Raw genomic sequence first — 22,991 nt, 5'->3', positions numbered from 1 at the left:
ATCAAGCCAATACCTCTTTTCCAAACTTTACCAGTTCTGTAGAAATGTTTGCTAACAAGAATTAGCTAGATGAAGCCAGGACACAAAATTTTTTAAATAATTTTAAAATAATAATAAAATGTATGTTAAAAACCAGTAAGACTAAAGACATAAAAAATATACAGCTCAATAAAATTAAAGATAGAGTTAAAGGAGAAAAAAATGCCTGGGTGATACCTAAGAAAACAGGAACCTGATAGAAATGAGGAAGACAGTCCACATACTCAGAACAAAATTTAGGGGGTTGGTTTAGTTTGGTTTTTGGTTTGGTTTGGTTTGGTTTGGTTTGGTTTGGTTTGGTTTGGTTTGGTTTGGTTGATGTGGTGGTGGTGGTGGTGGTGGTGGTGGTGGTGGTTAAATTTTATTTTTTTACTTATTTTATTTTACTTATTCACTTTACATCCTGCTCATTGTCCCTATCAACTCCTCCCACAATTTTTTCCTGAACCTCCTTCCCTTCTCCTTTGGTAAGTGGAGAACCCCTGGGTAGCCACCTATTATGGCACATCAAATCTCTGTGAGGATAGTTGCGTACTCTCCCACGGAAAGCAGACAAGGTAGCCCAGATAGAAGAACATATACCACAGACAGGCAACAGCTTTTGGTGTGGCCAATGTTCCAGTTGTTTGGGACCCAAAAGAAAACCAAACTGCACATCTGCTACATATGTGCAGAGAGACCTAGGTCAAGCATGTGTATGTTCTTTGGTTGGTGAATCAGTCTCTGAGAGGCCCAAGGGTACAGGTTAGTCGACTTGGCTGATCTTCCTGTGGGGTACCTATTCTCTTCAAGGCTCCAGTTCTTCCTGCTATTGAGTCCCTGAGCTCCATCCACTGTTTAGATGTAGGTGTCTGCATCTGTCTGAGTCAGCTGCTAAGATCAAAAATGCAGGTTTCACATGTTGGCAAGAATATGAACAGGAACACTCCTTCATTGCTGATGGGATTGGAAAATGATACAACCAACTCTGGAAATCAATCTGTAGATTCATCATAAAATTGGAAATAGATCTACCTAAAGACCGAGCTATACCACTCTTGGGCATATACCCAAAAAGATGTCCAACCATGCCACAGGGGCACATGTTTCACTATGTTCATAGTGGCCTTATTTGTGACAACCAGAAGCTGGAAACAACCCAGATGTCCCACAACAAAAGAATGGCTACAGAAAATGTGGTTCAAGATGGAATACTATTCAACTATTAAGAATGAGGATATCATGAGTTTTGCAGGCAAATAGATGGAACTAGAAAATATTATATTGTGAGTGAGGTAACAAAACAGATCCAAAAGGATATGCATGATATGTACTCACTAATAAGTTGATATTAGTGTAAGAACAGTACAGAATAACCAGTATTCAACCCACAGAACTCAAGAAGCTTAACATGCCAAAGGGCCCAAGTGAGGATATCTCAATCCCACTTGGGAGAAAGAAGAAAGCAGAGGGCAGAGGAAGGGAAGGACCTGAGTGGGAGAGGAAGGAGAAAAGGAGAACATATCAGTTATTACAAGCAGTGGGTAACAGGAGTGAAGCCCTGAAGGCCAGGAGAAAGAATGGAAACAGAAAACCTCTGGAGGTAGGAGATGGGGGAACCTTCTAGAATGTACCAGAGACTTGGGAGGGGAGAGACCCTCAGGACTCAGAGGGAGGGACCTTAGATAAAATTCCCAACAGGGAGAGGGAACTTGTAGAGTCCACCTTCAGCAGAAAGACAGGGCATCAAGTGGAGGGACAGGATTGCCAACCCACAATAAAAAATTCTAACCCAAAATTGTCCCTATTTAAAAGAAATGCAGAGATAAAAATAGAGAAGAGACTGAGGGAAAGGAGGTTCATTGACCACCCCAAACTGGGACCCAACTCAAAAACATGTTCCAAGGCCTAATACTATTACTGATGTTATGGTGTACTTACAGACAGGAGCTGCCCTCCATGAGGCCCAACAAGTAACTGAAAGGATCATATGTAGATATTTACACCTAACCAATGGATAGAAGCCAGGGAACCCTGTGGTTAAATTAGGGAAAGGCTAGAAGAAGCTGAAGAGGAAGGTAACATCATAGGAAGACAGCAGTCTCAACTAACCTTAACCTCCAAGATCTCTCAGACACTGAGCCACCAAGCAGACTTCATACACTAGCTATTATGAGGCCACTGACACATAACCAACAGAGGTCTACCTGGTCTGGCCTTTGTGAGAGAAGATGCACCTAACCCTGGGGAAACTTGAGGCCCCAGGGAGTATGGAGGTCTTTTGAGGTAGGGGGCTTGGGAATCCTCTTGAATACAAAGGGAGGAGGAAGAATGGGATTGTCAATTGTTGGAGGGTAGACTGGGAGTAGAATGACTGGACTATAAAAAAAAAATTAAATAACAACAACAACAATAATAAAAACATCTCAAAGAAAAGCTTTGTTAGTGTTGGTTTTCTCATCAGCCCCACAAGTTTCAAGGTTGTTCTCTGCACCCACGAGGCCAGGGGTGGGGAGTCAGCCCAGATGACATTTGTGTCTACCACAGTAACGTTGGCTTGTCTCTGACCAGCATGGAGAAAACTGATCCTGTCTGTAAAGCAGGTTACCTCGGCTCCTGGCTGGAGTCAGTAGGAGAAGCCTTTCTTCTACCTGTGAGTTCTTGTCAGTTAGTTGTAGCTTGTCTGGGCCCCCATCCTGGGGAGTAAGTCTCAACCCGACAGAGGGTAGGAACAGTCTAGGATGACCATAAATGAATGGGATACCCAGCCCATCTCTTAGTCCACCATTTTTCAGGTAGTCCATAAATATATTTTGGCCCAATGGCCTGGGAGGAGGACCCTGTCTATCTTAATTGCTGTCTTCACACAGAGCTAATATCTTTGCCATTTGGGGTGTTTTTCAAGGCCTGGGATTTCTTGGCCCTGGCTTCTATTTGTTAGGGCCCTCTTGGACCCCAAAGCTGGCTCCTTTACTTGCAATGTGCACACTGGTCTTTTTTCAAGGAGTTTCTTATCTCTCTTTGATTGAAGTCCCTCTTTTCTGCTTTCTGTAAATTCTTTTCCTGACACCTTTCTTTTTCTTCACCTCTCTCTAGACTTTCAATCTTCTCCACTCTTTTCCTCCAGACTTTCACAGCAACTTACAGTAAACCTTTTATCTTACACTAAACCCTTTATCTTCTCCACTCCTTTCCTCTAGACTTTCCCAGCAACTTATTTCTATTCTTCTTCTTTACTATTTTCTTCTAGACTTACACTAAACCTTCTCTACTCCTCTTCTCTATTCCTTTCTTTTAGACTAAACCTTCTCTCACTTGCTATTACCATCAATAATTTTAATCCTGTCTATGATCCCATCTATCTTATCTTTCTTTTCTTTTCTCCCTGATATAGTATACTTCCTAAATCTTTCAATGACTTATCTTGTAGTCTCTCTAGCCTCTGAAGCCTTGTTTACACTGACAGAATGTCTCTATGAGCTAGTCTAGAAAGGCTGTGGGTAAGTTATCTGATCCCTGCTTAACCTCATGTGTCTTGATCAAAATTAGTGGGGTCTCATGTAACTTTCTCAAGATCTGCCAATGGGATCTGGCATGGGCTTTTAGGTGTCCCTTATCTTCTGTCACATGAAGGTCTCAGTCATATCTGGTCCAAATTAACCCACTCTGGATCATGGCCTGATCAATTGATGGGGTCCCCATGTCTGAGGGAACATTTCTTTTTTCCTGGTGTCTTCTCTTCTTCTTCATTCTTGAAGACCAGAACCAATAAGGGTCTTGTGGAAGAAAGGCTTTTATCTTATTTATTGCTTTGATCACCTGTAAAAGCAGTAAATAGTCTTTTAGAACTCTGTAAAGACTGATATATCTATGAGGCTGTATGACTGCTGTTCATATCACACTAGAGACTAGAACCTAGTTCAGTCTGCAAACAGTACCTTGTCCACAGGTGTAATGTGAGCTCACCTCTGAAGCTCTAAGAAAGAAACCAAATCAGAATGAATAGCTTTATCCACAGCATTTCACAGCAAGGACTATTAAGATGTCGAAGGCTCACATAATATTAATAATTTGACACTCATTTAAATTTAACTTTTGACAAAATAGAAACATTGGTCATAGTTCTATAAAAACCTTTTAAAGAGTTATTTCTGATTAGAATATTGTTTTAGAAGTGATACACAACAAGAACAGAAAAGTAAACATTTTATATCTAACATAAGAGCACAAGTCTTCACCACTTCTTCTTGTCTGAACTCTCATCTTTGAACCAAATCTTGATGAAAGTCTCATATAAATAATGAAATTATCTCAGATAGCAATGGCTAGAAAGTCTATCAAAACAGAAGCATATATATATTTCTGACTCAGGACAGCCTGTAACTTTTTAGCTGTAATTTAAGAAAAAAGTACTCTTTTACTTATTAAATTGGGAAAAATCACTATCAACTCTCTTATTACAGAAGCCAAAAAACTGCTGGCCCCTTCCAAGAGCTGCTTATGAAAACAGTCTGTTCTCTTCAAGGTTCTTTCTGCTGGTGCCCTTCTCCTGCCCACAGAGCAGGGCGAATTATCAGTTTTTCTTGTGTAAATTGAGACTGTCTCACAAGTAAGTTTTAAACTAAATTAAGTAAGCAGTTTTAGGAGTTCAGCACACCAAATCAGGCACCTGTCACACTCTGTCCCTTCCTCCAGAGGAACAGAGCTTTCTCTTGGCCACAAGCTGTGGAACAGGACCTGCCTGTCTCATTGCTTCTGCTTTTAAAACTCAGGATGTTAACACAGTATCAGTCCAGAAGAAAGAAAAGGAATGTCAATCGTCAGTCAGAGTCCAAGAACATGTGAAACAAACAACATAGAACGCAGTTTACCAAGAAAAGACAGGGAAAGACAACACAACAGACTGCCCCTATCTCTATCATGGCAGCACAGAATTGTCAACAATCACAGCGGTGGCTGGAAACCGCACGCCTGTTGGGAAACATAGTTCTCAGGCCGGCTGCCATCTTGGATATAATTGTCAAAGCTGCAAGGCCTGCTGGGAAACGTAGTTCTCAGGCAGGCTGCCATCTTGGATATAATTGTCAAAGCTGCAAGGCCTGTTGGGAAACATAGTTCTCAAAATGTCACGCGCAACCCGAAATGGCCCTGCACTCACTAAAGCTCTCATCTCTCGCTAGCCTCCAGCCTGCATGTGTTCTCTTGCTCGTACTCAATTCATCACGGGTGGGAGGCTGGGAACTCATCTCCCGCCTTTTAAACCGCAGCGGGTGGAAGACCTGCATGTACTCTGGCTTCCAGTACCAGGGCGGCTCGAGCGCTGGCGGAGAGGGGCTGCCACCACCCGGGGGCAAGGGCAACAAGTGGCTGCAGAGCCCGGCTCAGGTGCTCTGCCATGCAGGGAGGGGTCTCAGAAAGACTGTACATAAAACACAAACACACAGAACTAACACAGTCAGACACACTTGCCCGCATTTGGTCCCATAGAACCAGCCAAATGCGACCTCTGGTGGGGAAGGATTCCACATCTTCCCCCTAGCAGGAGCACTCCGTCTCCTTTGTTCCAAAACAGGGCAGTCAGACCTCTTTGACTCACTAACCCAGATGGGGAAGGATACTGCCTTTCCCCAAGGGCAGCCAGACCACTCTGACTCCCTAACCACCTGTGAAGCGTCCTTCCCGGGCTACAGCCTGTGGGTCTCAACACGTCTGTCCGTCCACAGTCATTGGGCCCTCATGGTCCACAATGACAGCTGCACTCAGTCTCTGATGAGGAAGATTCCCCTCACCAAAGAAACCAATATCAAAACACAGAAACAAAGACAGCAGCAGAAACCAAAATACAGAGACAAGGACAGTGACAGAGACTCAGACACACCACTCACACAGACCTACATCCAAGGGGTCTTCGTGGGTCTAGGGTGGTCGTGCATTTCCAGGTCAGGGAACCAAAATGAAAGACCCCCAAAGGGGACCCTCACCCAAGTCCAGACCTGCACGCACCCAAGAACACACGAGAGACCTTCTTGATGTAATAACAAAAGGTAGTTTAATGGCGAGGGCCCTTGGGTCAGAACATATCTCACGCAGGAGATAGAGGATCCAACCCCTAGCAGGAAGCTCAGGATATTTATGGGTAGGGGTTGGGGAGAGCGGGAAAATTTGGCACGGTTACATATGATTGGATATTTTAAACATCAATCATTTGAGCTGGCCAGATGACTAGTTACTTTTGACCATGAAACCTTGGACCTCCCAGAACGGGAGGGAGAGAGAAGTAAACACCAGATAGCCCATTACTCACTTGGGCTTGTTTGGACTTGTCTGGGCACGCCCTTGCATGCCTTTATTTTTGGTCACCCTGTCCCTGCAGGGACTTAATATTTTATTATGACTATATTTAATAAATTATTGGTAGTCTTTGCTGACCATAAATTTTTGTTATTGTTTCAATGCTGCTTTCAAATTTTATTTTCACATTCCCTAGTCCTTTTGTTTGAAATAATTCTAATCTTAGAATTAGGGATCAATATCTTCTCTTTTATCTCTTACAATTTCATATTCATGTCTTAACACCATTAGATGAATGGCATCTAGTCTAGTCTTAACAAAAGTTAGCAATTTATTTATCACACATGGGCCTAAGACCAATAACAGAAAAATTATTATCACAGGACTGGCCACTGCAGAAAGTAGGGTTGTCAACCAAGGGAACTTATTGAACCAACTTTGTTGCGCCTCTCTATCTTTCTGTCTCTGGTCTAACCTTTTTCTGAGTTTTATATAGCTTAGAACAGCACATAAACCTCTTTCTTTGGGAAACAGCAAGTCTAATCTCTTTCTGTTCTGCAGAATAACCTCTGAGAGGGAAGTCAATGACTTTTCTAACTTTTATATATTTTGTGGCACATAGTTGTCTATATATATATAGATAGATAGATAGATAGATAGATAATCACATATATAATAAAGAGAAATTGTAAATGGAACAAATTTATATATCTCTGAATTCACATTTCGATTTCAATCTTGGAATCACAACTTGTCATTTAACCTTGGGTGTATACACACTAAGCCCCACCCTCCAAGGCAGCATTATCCCTGTGCCTCTAGGGTGGTCTCAGGAGTCAAGGCCTGCTGTTCTTTGGCCTTGTAGAATAGCAGAAGACCTTGAGCTAAACAGCAGGGGGTTGTTCTGGATGTTCTTCAGTTGGCATCATGCACAGGTGGTGATGGTGAACTTCAAAAAGGTTGGATGGTCAACAGCTCCAGGAACAATCTCTTAGTATCCTGAAAAAATCATTTCTCACACAAGAGGGACATTCTGGGTGTAGAACAAGGACAAGGGACAATCTCCAGCCAGCACCAGTTCCGGAGAACAATTAGTTTTAGGGTCCTGTTTATTTTTTCTACCTGTCCTTAACTTTGGAGATAGTATAAACAGTGGGGCGTCTAATTAGTCTCTAATATTTCTGACAATTCCTGACTTATCTTAGAAACAAAGGCAAGGCTATTATCTGATCTAATTATCTCAGACACTTGAAAACCTCAGGAAAACTTCTATTCTAGGCTGTTCCCTTCTAGGTATTTTCTTATTCACTCTAAGTCTCATAAGCCTTTACTTGCTTCCATATCTTGCACTGTCTTATCATTTCTCTGGCCCAAAACCTGAGATCTATTATATGTTTTAAATCTCTTGGCTGCTTGGTTGCACTCATATCTTAAGAGTCCATCTGTGTGTTTAACCTGGTAAATCCTTTGCTTTCTGGGGAGTATAGTTTTCCCTTCTTGTGTGCACCATTGTCTCTTTTCCTCTAGATAGTATCTGGCAGGATGGCTAGCAATCTGAGTTTTTTCTGTTTGTAGAGTGCATTAGACAGAAGATCAAATTGTTTTGAAGATAAAATAGAGGATCTAGCTTATATAAGCAGGAAATATAAAAATTTGTAAAAAAAAAAAAAAAAAAAAAAAATTAAAAAGAACACAATGAAAAACACCAAATTTTCAAATTCATGTAAAAATGAGGAAGAAGCATGCTAAGTTAATAAATTAAACCAGATATTCCACAAGAAAAACTTCCCCAAACTAAGGAAAGACACAGACATGCAGAAATAAGACTTATACAGAACACTAAATACACAAGACTAGAAAAGAAAATCCCTGTGGCATGTGAAAGAGTTAAAACATTAAGTATACAAGACAAAAAACTTTATTGAAAGCTGCAAGAGAAAAAACACAAGTCACATGTAAATGGTGCCTATCTAACTGGATGTTGGCATGTAGAAGAATGCAAATAAAATGACATCTATCATCCTGCACAAAACTCAAGTCCAACTGGATCAAAGACCTCAACAAGAAACCAGATACAATGAACCTGATAGGAGAGAAAGTGGAGAACAGCTTTAAAGGCAAATGCCACAGGAAACAACTTCCTGGACAGAAGAACATCAACAGAACAAGCACTAAGACTGAAAATTGATAAATGGGACTTTATGAAACCGAAAACCTTCTGTAAGGCAAAAGAAAACATTAATAGTACAAAATTGTAGCCTGCAGAATGAGAAAAGATTTTCACCAACTCCACACATGACATGAGGCTAATTTCCAAAATACACAAAGAAGTTAAGAGACATCAACAACCAAATACTTCAATTTTAAAATAGTTTACTTAGCGCACTCAACAACTGAGTATAAAAACAGCCCATCTCAGAATGGCAAGAAAATATAAGACAAGGCAAAAGGTCTTTAAGAATGTAAGAGAAATTTTAAGGAATAAAGTAATAAAACACTAGAAAATTATTTAAGCAAGGAAAACAAATTAAAAAGTACATACATTTTCATCTAATATAATAGCAGATACATAACAACAGTTTGGATCTAGTGTATTTGATATGTATTATAGTCATAACACAACACAGAATATGCTATACAAAAATATAAGCATTCACAAGTAAAAATATTGAAATAATTCAAATTGTTGTTTGAAAAAATTGTCAAATTTGACAAGCATGTGTATACTTACCTCTAATTCTAAAACTTGGATGATAGAAGTAGATGTATCTCTGTAATTTTGGTGGTAGCTTGGTCTATACACACATACACACACAAACACACACACACACACACACAAAAAACAAGAACAAAAAAAAAAAAAAAAAAAAAAAAACATTCAACAAGAGCTACCATAACGAGACCACGGAGTTAAAAGGAATACCTTTAAAAGTCATTTAAAAGTATATGTCAACATATACTGTTAAAATATATTAAATAAAAATATGGAAATAAAAATCAAGGTATTATAGAAAGAAAAAAATTGTACAAAATACAAAACAACCAAGATAGTCTTTCCACACTGTCCATGTGTGGGTCTAAATGCCCTTGTTCTTGATTTTCATAGTAACTTATAAAGTCATACAGTGTCCAGAGTCCTTGATGGCCTGCAAATGAAAGAGGAGGATGTCCTCAAATTCCTTACTAAAAGAACCTACTCTGATGATACCAACCTTGATGAAGCAACACATCTACAGAAGAATGCGGGGGTGGGGGCAGCCCCTGCTTGGGTGTGAAAAGGAGAGAAATGCAGCTGCTTCTTCTTTCTTCTCCTCCTCCCACTGGTTCTTCTTGAGGAAGCCCCTATGCTACTGTAGCTGATCTGCACTCAGAGATCCTGTGGCCAGAAACTGGCACTTGTATCCCAGCCCTAAGACCAGCAAGGGGTTAAATAAATAGCTTTGTGCTATCCATAAAAACTTCTTCTGAGGGTAAGAGACTGCAGGCTAGGGTGATTAACACCTGTAGCCTAACAGCAGAGGATTGGGCAATGTAGCTTTTGTTCTATCTCAGCAGGAACTGCTGGGCTCTAACTTACAGCTGGGTTGCAGGAAGAAAAGACACTTTAAAAGTTGCTATAGAGTTTATTAAGTGTAAAAAATATCCTATGAAGCTATCTGAGTGAAAAAGTCCTGAGTGGGGAAGAAGAAAAGATTTTAACAAAGTAAAAATTCTAAGGGAAAAAAATTCTAGGCAGGGGGAAAGGAAAGGACAGGCTCTTAACTAACTAATGGATTCGCTCACTCACACACTGACTAACTCACTATTCTAACTAACTATTCTATTCTAACTCACTAACTAACTATTCTTTATAACTCCTTTGTCTTTGTCTTCAGTATTTATACACCATTCAGAGTACATGATCACATGTTACAAAGTTCATCACAATTTCACACCAAAATTCAAATCATAAATTGAAATAAAAGTTTACAACACAGAATTTTTACATGAATACCCATTAGGAGTAATTATCTAGCTAGACATTCATCACCTGTCTAGCTCCACAGGTTCACAGAAAGTTTGGAACTATAACTTAAGAAATTAGTGAAGTTTTGTATAGATAGACCCAGGCAATATTTTCTCTTCTGTCCTGGTACCTATAATAAAACATGGATTCCCTATAGTGACCTAGGTTAATTGTTTTATGACCTCTTGGAATGTGCTCTGAGCAGGAGAAGGTCTTGTTACTATCTTTCTCAGGGCAATTAACTGATAACACTCAAAAGACTGGCAGAGTTCTCTTTGCAGTTTTGACTATGCCTGAGGGACTTAATAGCAGTCCTGATATAAAAGAGGTTAGTAATCATTGATATAATTTTAGGAATTCTTATAAGATCATCATTAAGACTTAAGAAGTCATCTATTTGCCTATATAGTGTCACTAAAAGACAGTACATCTTTGTGGATCTGCAGAGATCTGCTACAAAGGGGTGTGCTATAGCTCAGTGATAGTTGCATATGTCTAATAATAATAATAATGGGAAAAGCATATTAATAGGAGGAATCTCCTAAAATCACATCCACACAGCCTTGCTAATGGGGCACACTCGTCGCAGATTATATAATAATCTGAGGCAAGCATTTCAGGATGATCATCTGCTCATTATTAGCTTGTCCCATTATGGCTCCTGACAGAAGAAAATGTGATCTACAGCATAAATCTGAAGAAAACATGGAAGTTATTATTGTTTGCAGCTCTGGCTATCATTGACATTAAGAACCCTGTTGATGTCAGCATCATCTCCTTCAGAAACACTGGCCAGTGAGCACTGCTGTAATTTTTGCTGCCACTGGAACGACTCCCATTACTGGCTGCATTGTACCACCAAATGGGATCTTCATTAATCAAAACCAAGAAGCTTTCAGGAAGCCATGGCTATCTCACGGCTCACCATCAGGCCCTCACAGAGGTGTCTTTTTTCAACCTGCTCATATTTGCTCTTTGTAACACAAGACTCTGCTCTGTACTAGATGGAAATCTCCATTCCATGCAATATCCAGGAGTTCACTTAGAAGGACTAATGTAGAATATGCTGGCCACAGAGAAATATTCCCTGGTGTGGTCCCGGGAAGTATTCTACCTGTGGCACTATCTCCCATGGGCACCTATGGGAGGATATCCCTGATCTCTATTTCTACAGAGACTCTAAGAGTATTTAGAAAGAAGAGTAGGATACTCCTGAGAAGGATATAGCCAAAAAGACTAAAATATGCTAGCTACTGAGTTCACTACTGCTCAGCCAGAAAAGGCTGGCAGTGTGCAGGTGCCCTCTGCAATAATTCCAGTAGTTCCTTACTAAAGACTGGAGTGCCCAACCACCAATACAGGTCAGGAGCTCCAATAGTACAGGACACTGAGTGGATTGGAGACACCACTGAGTGATCCTGAGCTGACCTACTAACACCTGAACCAAAGGGAGAACAGGTGGGAGGAAAATAGAGTTCCTAAAAACTTGAAAAACAACATAACTCAGAGTTAATATAGTGATGTTCATTTAAGTATAAAGTGCATTATTGGAAGGATATTCATTTAAGTATAAAATGTATAAATGCCCCTGTGTAGTGAAGGGAGCTCATTCCTCATACAATAACAGTCATTGTTATCCTCAGCCTTTTATCACCCAAAATTGCACAGCCACAGAAAATTAAAAAGAGAATTCTATGGAATGAAAAGGAAAAAAATGTTGTTAGTTTCATTGCCTATGAATCCGATAACCTCCTAAAAGCTGTTTATACAGATAAATGTAATGAGCTATTTCTCATTTACTAAATTAAGAACTTTGCTAGGGGCCGGGCGGTGGTGATGCATACCTTTAATCCCAACACTTGGGAGGCAGAGGCAGGCAGATTTCTGAGTTCGAGGCCAGCCTGATCTACAGAGTGAGTTCCAGGACGGCCAGGACTATACAGAGAAACCCTGTCTCGAAAAACCAAAAGGAAAAAGAAAAAACTTTGCTAGGGATGATTCTAAGGGTGAAAACATCTAAATCTAGGTAGCTTATGTAATTCATTCGTTTTCTACATACAGTAATTCTTTGAATTCCAAGATAAAGCAATGAGTAGATTCAGAATTGGCTATCACCTACTTTCTAATCCACGGACAGCACAAAGACTCTTTACCATGTTCAAAGACAACAGAAATGAACTATGTGAATTTTCAAAGCAATACCATTTGAGTGACGTCTATTCTCCCCCTCAAAAAAATACTTTTAACTATTCTTATACTCTTCCACGGATTGCACATTCTCAGATACCACAGACCTGTGTCATCACTGAAATGGGTTAGGGTAACAACATTCACTCATAATCAGTGTAGTGAATGTAATTCAGTCATAATCAGTGTAGTTAATGTAATCTAAGTTTAACATGTGTTGTACTTAAACTCTAGTGATCTTTGTGTTCTGTTTTCAGATTGACAACCAGGAACATCCACTTGATTTTGCCTCTATTGTTTGCCATCAAACAAATAAACAGGAACATTTATATTTTACCAAATATTTCTCTGACATTTAAGGTCAACTGTGTCAAAAAGGAAGATCTAAAAGTAATTAGCATGTTCTCAAACAGAGATGCAACTATTCCTAACTACAACTGTAAACATGGAAGGAGATTATTAACTGTACTTACAGGACCACGGTGGTTTTCATCTGTTGTACTTGGGCCACTCCTACACATCTTTGCAATACCACAAGTGAGATTACATGGGGTTTTTAATTAAACTATCCCTTTCCCTGACACCTTTCTTAGTATCAAGACAAATTAGAAGGCATAGACTGGATTTATGTCTGTTATGATTCAGGGGTCAAAGCATAAACTCTTATTTTCTGGCATGTACATGACAGCTTTATTAAAAATAAATGTAAAAGACTAGAGATGGGACATGTTTTAATGTAAGATAGTCTTATAAGTAGTTTTTGAGAAAAAAATCACAAAAAGGTAGAATTGCAATAACTATATAAACAATTTATACTTCCCCATGCTCCCAGATTTTAACTGGCATGCTCAGAAATACTGAAATTTATGCATTCTAATTTCTTCATATTGTTTATGTTTTTGTCCTTTAGCTTTACTATGGGCCATTTCATCCTCTCCTGAGTGACCGTGAACACTATCCGTATCTATACCAGATGTCTCCGAAAGACACATTTCTGGCCCTGGCCATGATGGCTTTGGTGGTTCATTTTAGCTGGAATTGGGTGGGACTAGTCATTTCAGATGATGAACTAGGCATTCAATTTTTCTCTAAGTTGAGAGGAGAGATGCACAAACACAGAGTCTGTTTAGCCTTTGTGAATATGATCATAGAAAATATACAATTATACCAGAAAAGAGCTGAAAAGTATTATAACCAGATTGTAATGTCATCAGCAAAAGTTATTATTATTTATGGGGACCCAGACACTCTAACTGTACACTTTAGACTGTGGCACCATTTAGGCATTAAGAGACTCTGGATCACCACCTCACAGTGGGATGGGAACACAAGTAAAGGAGACTCCTTTCATGGGATATTCATTTTTTCACATCGTCATTCTGAGATTCCCGGTTTTAAAAGTTTCATCCAGACAGTGCAGCCTTCCAACTACAGTAAAGATACTTCCATTGCTAGGTCATGGTGGATGTATTTTAACTGTTCATTGCCATCTCATTCTAAGACACTGAAAAATTGTTCAACTAAAATCCTCATAGAATGGCTATCCAAGCACCAGTTTGAAGTGTCTATGAGCGAGCCAAGTTACAACCTATACAATGCTGTCTATGCTGTAGCCTATGCACTTCATGAAATGCTTATTCAACATACAGAACATTGGCAAAAGAATATAGGAAAAGCACTGGAATTTTACTCCTGGAAGGTAATAGTATTCCCACTGAATGATATGAAGTGTCAACATGTGACTCAAAGTTTACCATAGGTAATAAATAGAAGTAATTTACAAAACTTTCTCCCAAGTGGATTTATTTCTGTACCCCTTTGCTGCATATAACATAAACATGGTTACTGGTATGAATTAACATAAAGAGACAAAAGCATACTGGAAACATTAGAATCAATGCTATTGGTTATTCTCCACAATGTGATAGTAAGAACCTGTTGCTGAAGACACTCATAGTAATTGCATAGAGCATGGAGAAATCAATCTGATCCTCACCTGAAATTTCTGCACTTACAGACTAGTCTTCATAGTGCTGAAAGGTGGGACAATGGTATGCCAAAAAGATTGTCCCACAAATAGTAGAGGGTTATCCAACCTAAGTCCAACTTTATCATTGGATGTAAGATCCACTTCATAAGATGGTACCCTTACCAGACACACTTAGTATAGCCAAAAATCCTAGAATGGATATGTCATGGGCCCAAGAAAAAAAACAACTATTCTGCTAAATGAGCATACAATAAGACAACTCTTAATGAAGTGATACTATACCTATACATCAGGGCATCACTTAACCCTAATCAGAGAAGCTTCTTCCTGCATAGGTAATTACTAACACAGAGACCTACAACTGTACAAAGTACAGAGAGTGAGAGACTTTGAAGAAATTATCTCTAACTAGGATGTCTCTATCACATCATTCACCTCTGAGATCATGTATCTATGTCAAATAGGAGATAGAAAAAAATGCAAGAGTCAAAGTGATTGAAGATTTTTAAGAAAACATTATTTTATAAGCAGAACAGGGTAGAACCACATATGGAACTGGAGAAATTATGGTAGCATTCACAAGACCTCCCAAGGATGAGCCAGACAGAATCCTAACACAAGTAAGTAGTGAACACACATTTTCACCTTTGCCAAAGAAGCTATTTGCAATTGATGTGTTCCATTAGAAGGAAAATCAATTTTCTTCATTGAAATGACACTGCATATATAAGCTACACCTCAGAGCAGGGGCCATTCTCAAGAGCTAGCCAACACAAGTTGGAATTTGTGTCTTTAGCGGCTTATTTTGGGGGATTTGGTGTTTTTTAAGAGTGAGAGAAAGAGCAGGAAATTGAGTGTGTCAAGATAAAGGGAAGGTGAGAGAGGTGTTGAGGGACTGGACTCTATATGATAAAATTATACTGAATAAAATTCTCAAAGAACTTATAAAAAGAAAAGAATTTAAGTTGATGAATTTTGTCCAGTATATTTCCAACACATGCCCATTATTATGTTTTCAACATTTGAAACAAAGTTTGTATAGAGCAGCAAGAACAAATGTCCTCTAAGTGATCAAGAATCCATTGGTTGACATAATGAACACTTTACTAACATATATTAAGTAATTCTGCATCTGCATTTGTGTACTAAGAAACTATTCATTAGCTGATGGTCCGATAATACTGATGAGGAAAAAGAGGTCTCACTCTCCATGACTATTAATAAACTGTGAATCCTGCAAGCTATTATCTTCATTGTGAAATTGATATTTCCAATTCATAAAGATATTTAGTTCTATTTGTATATTCTTTTCTTTTATTGTATTGAGGACTTCTAATAATGTCACATTTTAGAATAGATAAATGAAATTAGAAACATTCAGATTTTCAGATTATCTTTCCTAATGTGCATGCATAGTTTAAACTACAACAATAAATTTATTTCAGATGACCCCTTTCCTAGAGAACAACAAATTTATAAATCCTTCTGGATATCAATTCAACATTAATCAAAGAGGGAAACTGGATACAGAATATGACATTCTCTATGCCATGAATTTTCTACCAGCTCTTGGACTTAATGCGAAAATAGGAAAGTTTTCCAAACATTTTCTGCATGGTCAGCAATTATATATAACTGAAGACATGATAGATTGGACCATGGACATTAGACAGGTGACTTGGACTTAAGAAACATTCTTAACTATAAATGAATAAATATCACTTATTTATTTGTATTTTATATCGCAAAACATATATTACAGTATGTTTATATACTATTTTTAAATTACAATAAAATATTACTCTTTGATTTGTTGTACTTGTAAATAAATGAAAAATTTTAGTGATATGACTACAGATCACAGTTTTTATTGTGAAGTAGGCCAAACTTTTTTTACTAACACATATCTAATTTTTGCTAGACACTACCATCAGTATGCAGTATGCCCTGCAGTGTAGGATTCCAAAAATCCCTTCAGAAAGGAAAGGCTGTATGCTGTTTTGATTGTACTCCATGTCCAGAGAATGAAGTTTCTAACATGACAGGTAATTATATGCCTTACCAACTGGTCAGTTGCATTTTTGCAACAGGTGAGTTTGTCAGCCAATATATAGATATGTTACTAAAGAATCCATTATAATGCTGCAGTATATAATTTTACATAGATAGTAGAAATTGTATAAGTGGTGGGTGATATCTGTCTTATCTCAAGAGTTTCAGGGAAATTTTGAATGTGATATAATTGGTAGTATATCAAGTAACTGACACACATAATTATTGTAGGAGTGAGTAGAAATAGATAACAATAAAACTAAACTTTAATATCAAGACAAGTGCATAAACAGTTCAATAAAATTTTAACAGGAACAAAGTAGAGCTGGATGTAGTTCTCAGACATAAAAGAATGCATTAGAATGAATGTTCAGCATTAACTTGGGCAGTGGTGGTATGTGTCTTTAATCCCAGCACTCACTTTCAGGAGGCAAAGGCATGTCAATCTCTGTGAACTAAAGACCAATCTTCTCTACAGAGTGAGTTCCATTACAGACAGAGCTACACAGAAAAACACTGTCTTGAAAACACGAACAATGAAAACTACAACCATAAAGAATATTCAGCATTTTTGGCTATACAACAGTGGATAATGCAAAAAAAAAAAAAGTTGAAATGAATACTGTATTGAAATATTGCAATAAAATGTTTATTCATATAATATTATAACATAAACATAAAAGCAAAATTAATGAAGTAAATGCATTGTCTTTGTCAGTTCAACACAATAATATTACATTGCAATTCTTTTCATTTAACTTACTCCTTGCATATATTTCAAAAACCATAAATATAACATTTTTATTATATATAGTAATAATGAAATGGTTACAAAATAATTCAAAAGAATAAACCAGTTATTCTCAAACTTTCTAAAACTGTGACCCTTTAATATAGTTCCTAATGTTGTAGTAACACCTCCTCTAACCATAAAATTATTTTTGTTGCCATTTCATGACTGTACTTTTGCTACACTTATGAATCATAATGTAAATAGCTGACCAAACCAGCTTGGTCAGTCAAAGGGTCTTGAGGGAGGGAAAGACAATTAAACATTATAACATGACTCCAGGCAGTGGTGAAGCTAAAGCAGGTTTATTTTTTTCCAGTCTGATTTTATACCATTCTACATATATGCAAAGAATAGGGTCAGAACAAGAACAAAGACAAAGTAGTCTAGAAACAAACAGGCATAAACAGAGTGGTTAAGTAACAAACAAAGCAAAAAACAGAGGTGCCATGATTATTGTACTCAGGAACATAAAGAGCCAAGATACAAAGAACACATTCTTCAACTTCGTGAAGAGTCTTGAGCTTTGTCCTAGCCCAATGTCAAAAACTTATCTGATCCTACTCCCTTGCCCTAGTACATTGTTAAGATTCTTGATAATATCCTTGAAGCTGCACCAAGAGCTCTTTACAAACAATTATCTGTGTTTTCCAATGGTCTTGGGCAACATATAAAACATTGAGAAGCACTAGATTACCCATATGCTAAGATAACAGTTTAGAAAAACAAGGTGAACTTAAAATAACTGAATAATACTGTATGTTGCTGATGGAAAGACTGATATCACAAAATTTAAATTAGATATGGTTTTCCAATTCAATTGAAATTTTAAAAGTGAATGCACTGCAGTGTAAATTTTAAGGTAAGTTTAGAAGGAGATTCTTGCACCAACCTAGGATTATGTGTCATTGCTTATCATTAAAAGATGGAAAACATTCTTGCAGTGGTGTTTTCTAATTAAGGACTTGTCCTTTGAGTAGATTAATACTCAAACCTAATTTTGAAAAGTAGTAAAAATATTATGTGCTCTAGTCTACTATAATTCTCACATAGACACATTAAACAAAAAACAATTTATAAGAAGTAGTGATATCAGGTGCTAATTACTTCCTAGAGTTTTTGCCTTCCTACATAGTACTAGTTATGTCTATTAAAAGGTGATTTGTGGAAAGATGTGTATCCAATGAATAATGCCCATTTGGCCAAGACTTTTCAATCATTAATTTAAATTTTATGTGAAAAATAGAAATAAAATAAAACTGATGATACTTTCTTTCCTGTACTAGACATGGATCAATGTGTGAAGTGTCCAAATGATCAGTATGCCAACATAAAACAAAGTCACTGTCTAAAAAAATTTGTGACCTTCCTGGCTTATGAAGACCCCTTAGGAATGGCTCTGGCCTCTTTGGCCCTATGCTTCTCTGCTCTCACAGCTGTTATACTCAGTATCTTTTTGAAGCACCAAGACAATCCCATTGTCAAGGCGAATAACCGACTTCTCAGCTACATTCTGCTCATCTCTCTGATATTTTGTTTTCTTTGTTCCTTGCTCTTCATTGGCCATCCTCATGTGGCTACCTGCATCCTGCAACAGACTACATTTGCAGTTGTTTTCACTGTAGCAGTTTCTGCTATTCTGGCTAAAACAATTACTGTTGTAATGGCTTTCAAGATCACTGATCCAAGAAAAAAGATACGACAGATGTTAGTAACAAGGGCACCTAACTACATCATTCCCATCTGTACCATGATCCAACTTATTCTCTGTGGAACCTGGCTAGGAACATCTCCTCCATTTGTTGATGCTGATCCACACTTTGAACATGGCCACATCATCATTGTCTGCAACAAGGGTTCAGTTATTGCCTTCTACTGTGTCCTGGGCTACTTGGGCTTATTAGCCCTGGGGAGTTTCACTGTAGCTTTTCTGGCCAGAAATCTGCCTGATAGATTCAATGAAGCTAAGTTCCTGACATTTAGCATGCTGGTGTTTTGTAGTGTGTGGATTACATTTCTCCCTGTCTACCATAGCACCAAGGGAAAGGCAATGGTGGTTGTGGAAATCTTTTCTATCTTGACTTCCAGTGCAGGGTTGCTTGTTTGTATTTTTTTTCCGAAGTGCTTCACAATTTTGTTAAGACCAATGGTGAATTTTACTCAAAAGTTCAGTGGCACACATTCTAAGATTAAATATATCCATTAAATTATAGTAATGTCTTAATTCTATTCTCCTATGAAAAGTTTTTTTACAAAGAGGTCAAAAATACAAACTAGGGGGTTAGAAATTAGCTCTGGGTTTGGTCCTCAGCTCTGAAAAAAAATAAGAAAAATAAAAGAAAAAAAACTAGAGGGGGAAAAGTATCTTCAACAAAAAGTTATGGTTACATAAAATAGATTAATATTGAGAATGAAAATATATTCATATTTATCATTATTCACAAGACTCAACTTCAAATATATTAAGGACCTCAACATAATACCAGATGTCTTGAGTCTGATACAAAAGAAAAGTGGGGGAATAGTCTTGAATTCATTGGTTAGGAAAGGGTTTTCTGTAAAGGACTCTGATAGCATGGGCATTAAGACAAATATTAAATGGGTCCTCATGAAACTGAAAAGTCTCTGTTGGGCAAAATATATAATCATTCATGCAAAGTGTCATCCCACAGAATGAGAAACATTTTTAACCAATTACACATCTAATAGTAGGTTAGTATCTCAAATATATAAGAAACTTTACAAAACACTGGACATCAAGGAAACAAATGACCTAATTTCCCAATTTAAAAATGAGGTACACATCTAAACAAAGAATTCTAAAAAAAGAAAGAAAGAAAGAAAGAAAGAGAGAGAGAGAGAGAGAGAAAATATGTCACATAGGATTGTATTATCTGGCATCAATGGTAGAAAGGGCCCTTGGTCATGTGAAGGCTCAATGCCCTCGAATGGGGGGATGATAAAGAATTGAGGTAGAATTGGGTGGATAGGTGAGGGAACACCCTCTTAGAGGCAAAGGAGAGGGAGAATGGAATGGGGGAGGTGTAGGGGAGAAAGGGAAATGTGACAATAATTTGCAATGTAAATAAAAACTAATAAAAATGACTGAGAAGCACATAAAAAATGTTCAACACCCCTAGTCATCAGGGAAATGCAAATCAAAACTGCTTTGAGATCTTATCTTAACACCAGTCAGAATGCCAAGATAAATACAACAATATACAGCTCATGCTGTTGAGAATACGAAGTAAGGGGAACACTCATCCTTTGCTTCTATGAGTGAAAACTTGTATAGACACTACAGAAATCAGTGTAGTTGTTTTACAGGAAGCTGTGAATGACTCTTATGTCAAGATCCAGGTGTACTCTTTGTCCTAGATAGGTATTTTATGGCTATGATGAAATGCTATGACCAAAAGCCTAGGTTACTTAACAATAAAATAAAACAAGTTCAAATATAAAAAAGAATGAAAATAATATATGGTTATGGAGAAGCAAGGGGCGACTGAAATGAGATGATTAAATGGGGAAGTGGGGATATGAGAGGGATGAGAGGTAGATTATGAGAATATAAAACTAAAGGCCATTTGAGGAAACATACTACTGTATAAACTTCTTAAAATACATACATATATAAAAGATATATAAATAGAGTCACTAAATACCAGGGGAAGCAATGGTCTGCTGATATATTTTTGAACCACCAAGCAAAACCTCCAGTGCCAATGTATAGTTGGCCAAAAGTGTCTCATGGAAACAAACAACAACAACAACAGCAACAAAAAATCCTCAGGCTATTTCCAAGACTCTTGGTTTTCTTGCTTGCTTGAATGAAGAAAGAAAAGACATGGAATTGGGTTGTTGGCCATGGATTGGAGAGGAATGGGTGTGATGAATATAATCAAAATAAATGAATTCCTTATCTAAAATCTACACTTTTGAGTTTCCCTGGCCTCTCTATCCACACCTTCTTCCATTTTAACAGATCTAGCAAGTTTCAAATCAAGTACCCATATTAAATTTAGTCACTCCTGCCTGTGCCATAACCAACCTCTTTCTCCAGAGTCTAACCCGTTGGGTCTCCCTGAATCTCCCAATCTACAAATTTTCCTCAATTCACCAGATCTAGCTCAGGCCCCACATCCAGTGCTCTGACATTTTCTGGCCATTTGTTCCTGTTCCATAAAGAATTTCTAGGCTCTGGAAGAATGTGTCCTCTTGCCATCACCCACAGGACTTCCTTACCACATCCAACCTCTTCACTAACCAGATGTCCCACTCCCTTCTCCAAGATCTATCATGATTTCCAAGGACTTCCTGGCCATCTCCATCCAGATATTCTTTTAAACTAGCCAAACCAATCTATAGACATCTGCCAGGACTCTTCATACACATCCTCCAACCTACAGGCCCCTCCCACAGAATACTCAACCTTACCAACCAGACAGATCTATTCATGTACTCTAGTCTTAAATAAGGAGACAGACTGCACACCAGCACAGTACTATCTGTCTACCTGATTTCATCACATATAAATCATATCTTAATTCTCGGTTCAAGTTTTGTACATATCCTTTCATCTGCCCTAATATATACTGTCCATATTAAACTTGGAACTAATAAAAAAAAGGCACTCCCAGATTGTATAGAATAACTAATGAGAAAGGAAAAGCCAGTATGTTCTCTCAAAAATCTATCATTTCTGTTGAAATTTCTACAATGAGAGCTACCTACATGAATACCAGGACACAGAATTTAAATGATTTAAAGATTTATGATTTATGGGGCACCTCCACCTACAACCATGGCAGATGAGCACGCCTTCCCTCAGATGTCACAGACCTGCCTGTCTCCCAGAAGGACTGTTCTAACCAAGAACATAGTTGAGACTTCAACCCCAATACTCACAACACCCAGGACCCCACAGAGCCCAGCAGATGTGAAATCTGCCCTGCCCTGCCAGAGCCCCATCAGACTTCTAGTACACATCTCCACCTGCATCTGAGGAAGACTAACATGCCTGCTATCTCAAACATAGTCCTGCCTGTTTCCCAAAAGGACTACTATAACAACAAAGGAAAGACCCCACTCCAATACTCAATCCAGCTGGAACTGGGCAGAGGCAAGCAGACATGAGTTCTGTTCTCCTTCTTTCAGAGACCCATCTCCTTCTGGGTTTATACCTCCATCTGCACTCAGGTTGAATTGATGTGCCCCTATGCTGACTCCCAAAGTTCTACATGTCACAAAGGAGGCCTTCACTAATCAGGGGCACTGGAGACATGCTTTAACTAGAGACACAACACTGCCTGACTCCTTGGATACCTGCTTTAACCCTAACCCTATACACACAGTTCTTCTACCTGTCACCTGAGAGACCTGCTCCAATCAGGAACACCCAGGTCAGTTAATCCCAGATACAACCAGAGAGAGTAAAGACAAGCATAAGAACATAATCAACAAAAGCCAGTGCAAAATGGCACCAACAGAACTCAGCTCTCTTACTACAGCAAGCCCTGGACAACCTGACACATCTGAAGAGCAAATTTTTTACCTTAAATCCCATCTCATGAAGATGATGGAGACCTTTAAAGAGGATATGAATAATTCCTTTAGAAAAAAAGAAAACACAGTTGAACAGGTAGAAGCCCTTGAAA

At 38.2% G+C, this 22,991-nt stretch overlaps 1 protein-coding gene across 1 annotated transcript in view; it reads left to right on the top strand.

Moving 5' to 3' along the window:
* Nucleotides 1-19,540, top strand: part of LOC117719543 (vomeronasal type-2 receptor 116-like) — a 29,334-nt gene extending 9,794 nt beyond the window's left edge. The window contains exons 2-6 of the mRNA XM_034517670.1: nt 12,760-13,039; nt 13,413-14,201; nt 15,938-16,165; nt 16,414-16,537; nt 18,621-19,540. Of these exons, the coding sequence (XP_034373561.1) occupies nt 12,760-13,039; nt 13,413-14,201; nt 15,938-16,165; nt 16,414-16,537; nt 18,621-19,540 (2,341 nt within the window). The remainder of the gene's footprint in view (nt 1-12,759; nt 13,040-13,412; nt 14,202-15,937; nt 16,166-16,413; nt 16,538-18,620) is intronic.
* Nucleotides 19,541-22,991: the final 3,451 nt, after the last annotated feature.

The sequence above is a fragment of the Arvicanthis niloticus genome, chromosome 1, assembly GCF_011762505.2.
Source record: "Arvicanthis niloticus isolate mArvNil1 chromosome 1, mArvNil1.pat.X, whole genome shotgun sequence".
Taxonomy (NCBI): domain Eukaryota; kingdom Metazoa; phylum Chordata; class Mammalia; order Rodentia; family Muridae; genus Arvicanthis; species Arvicanthis niloticus.
This window is presented reverse-complemented; position numbering and strand designations above follow the sequence as displayed.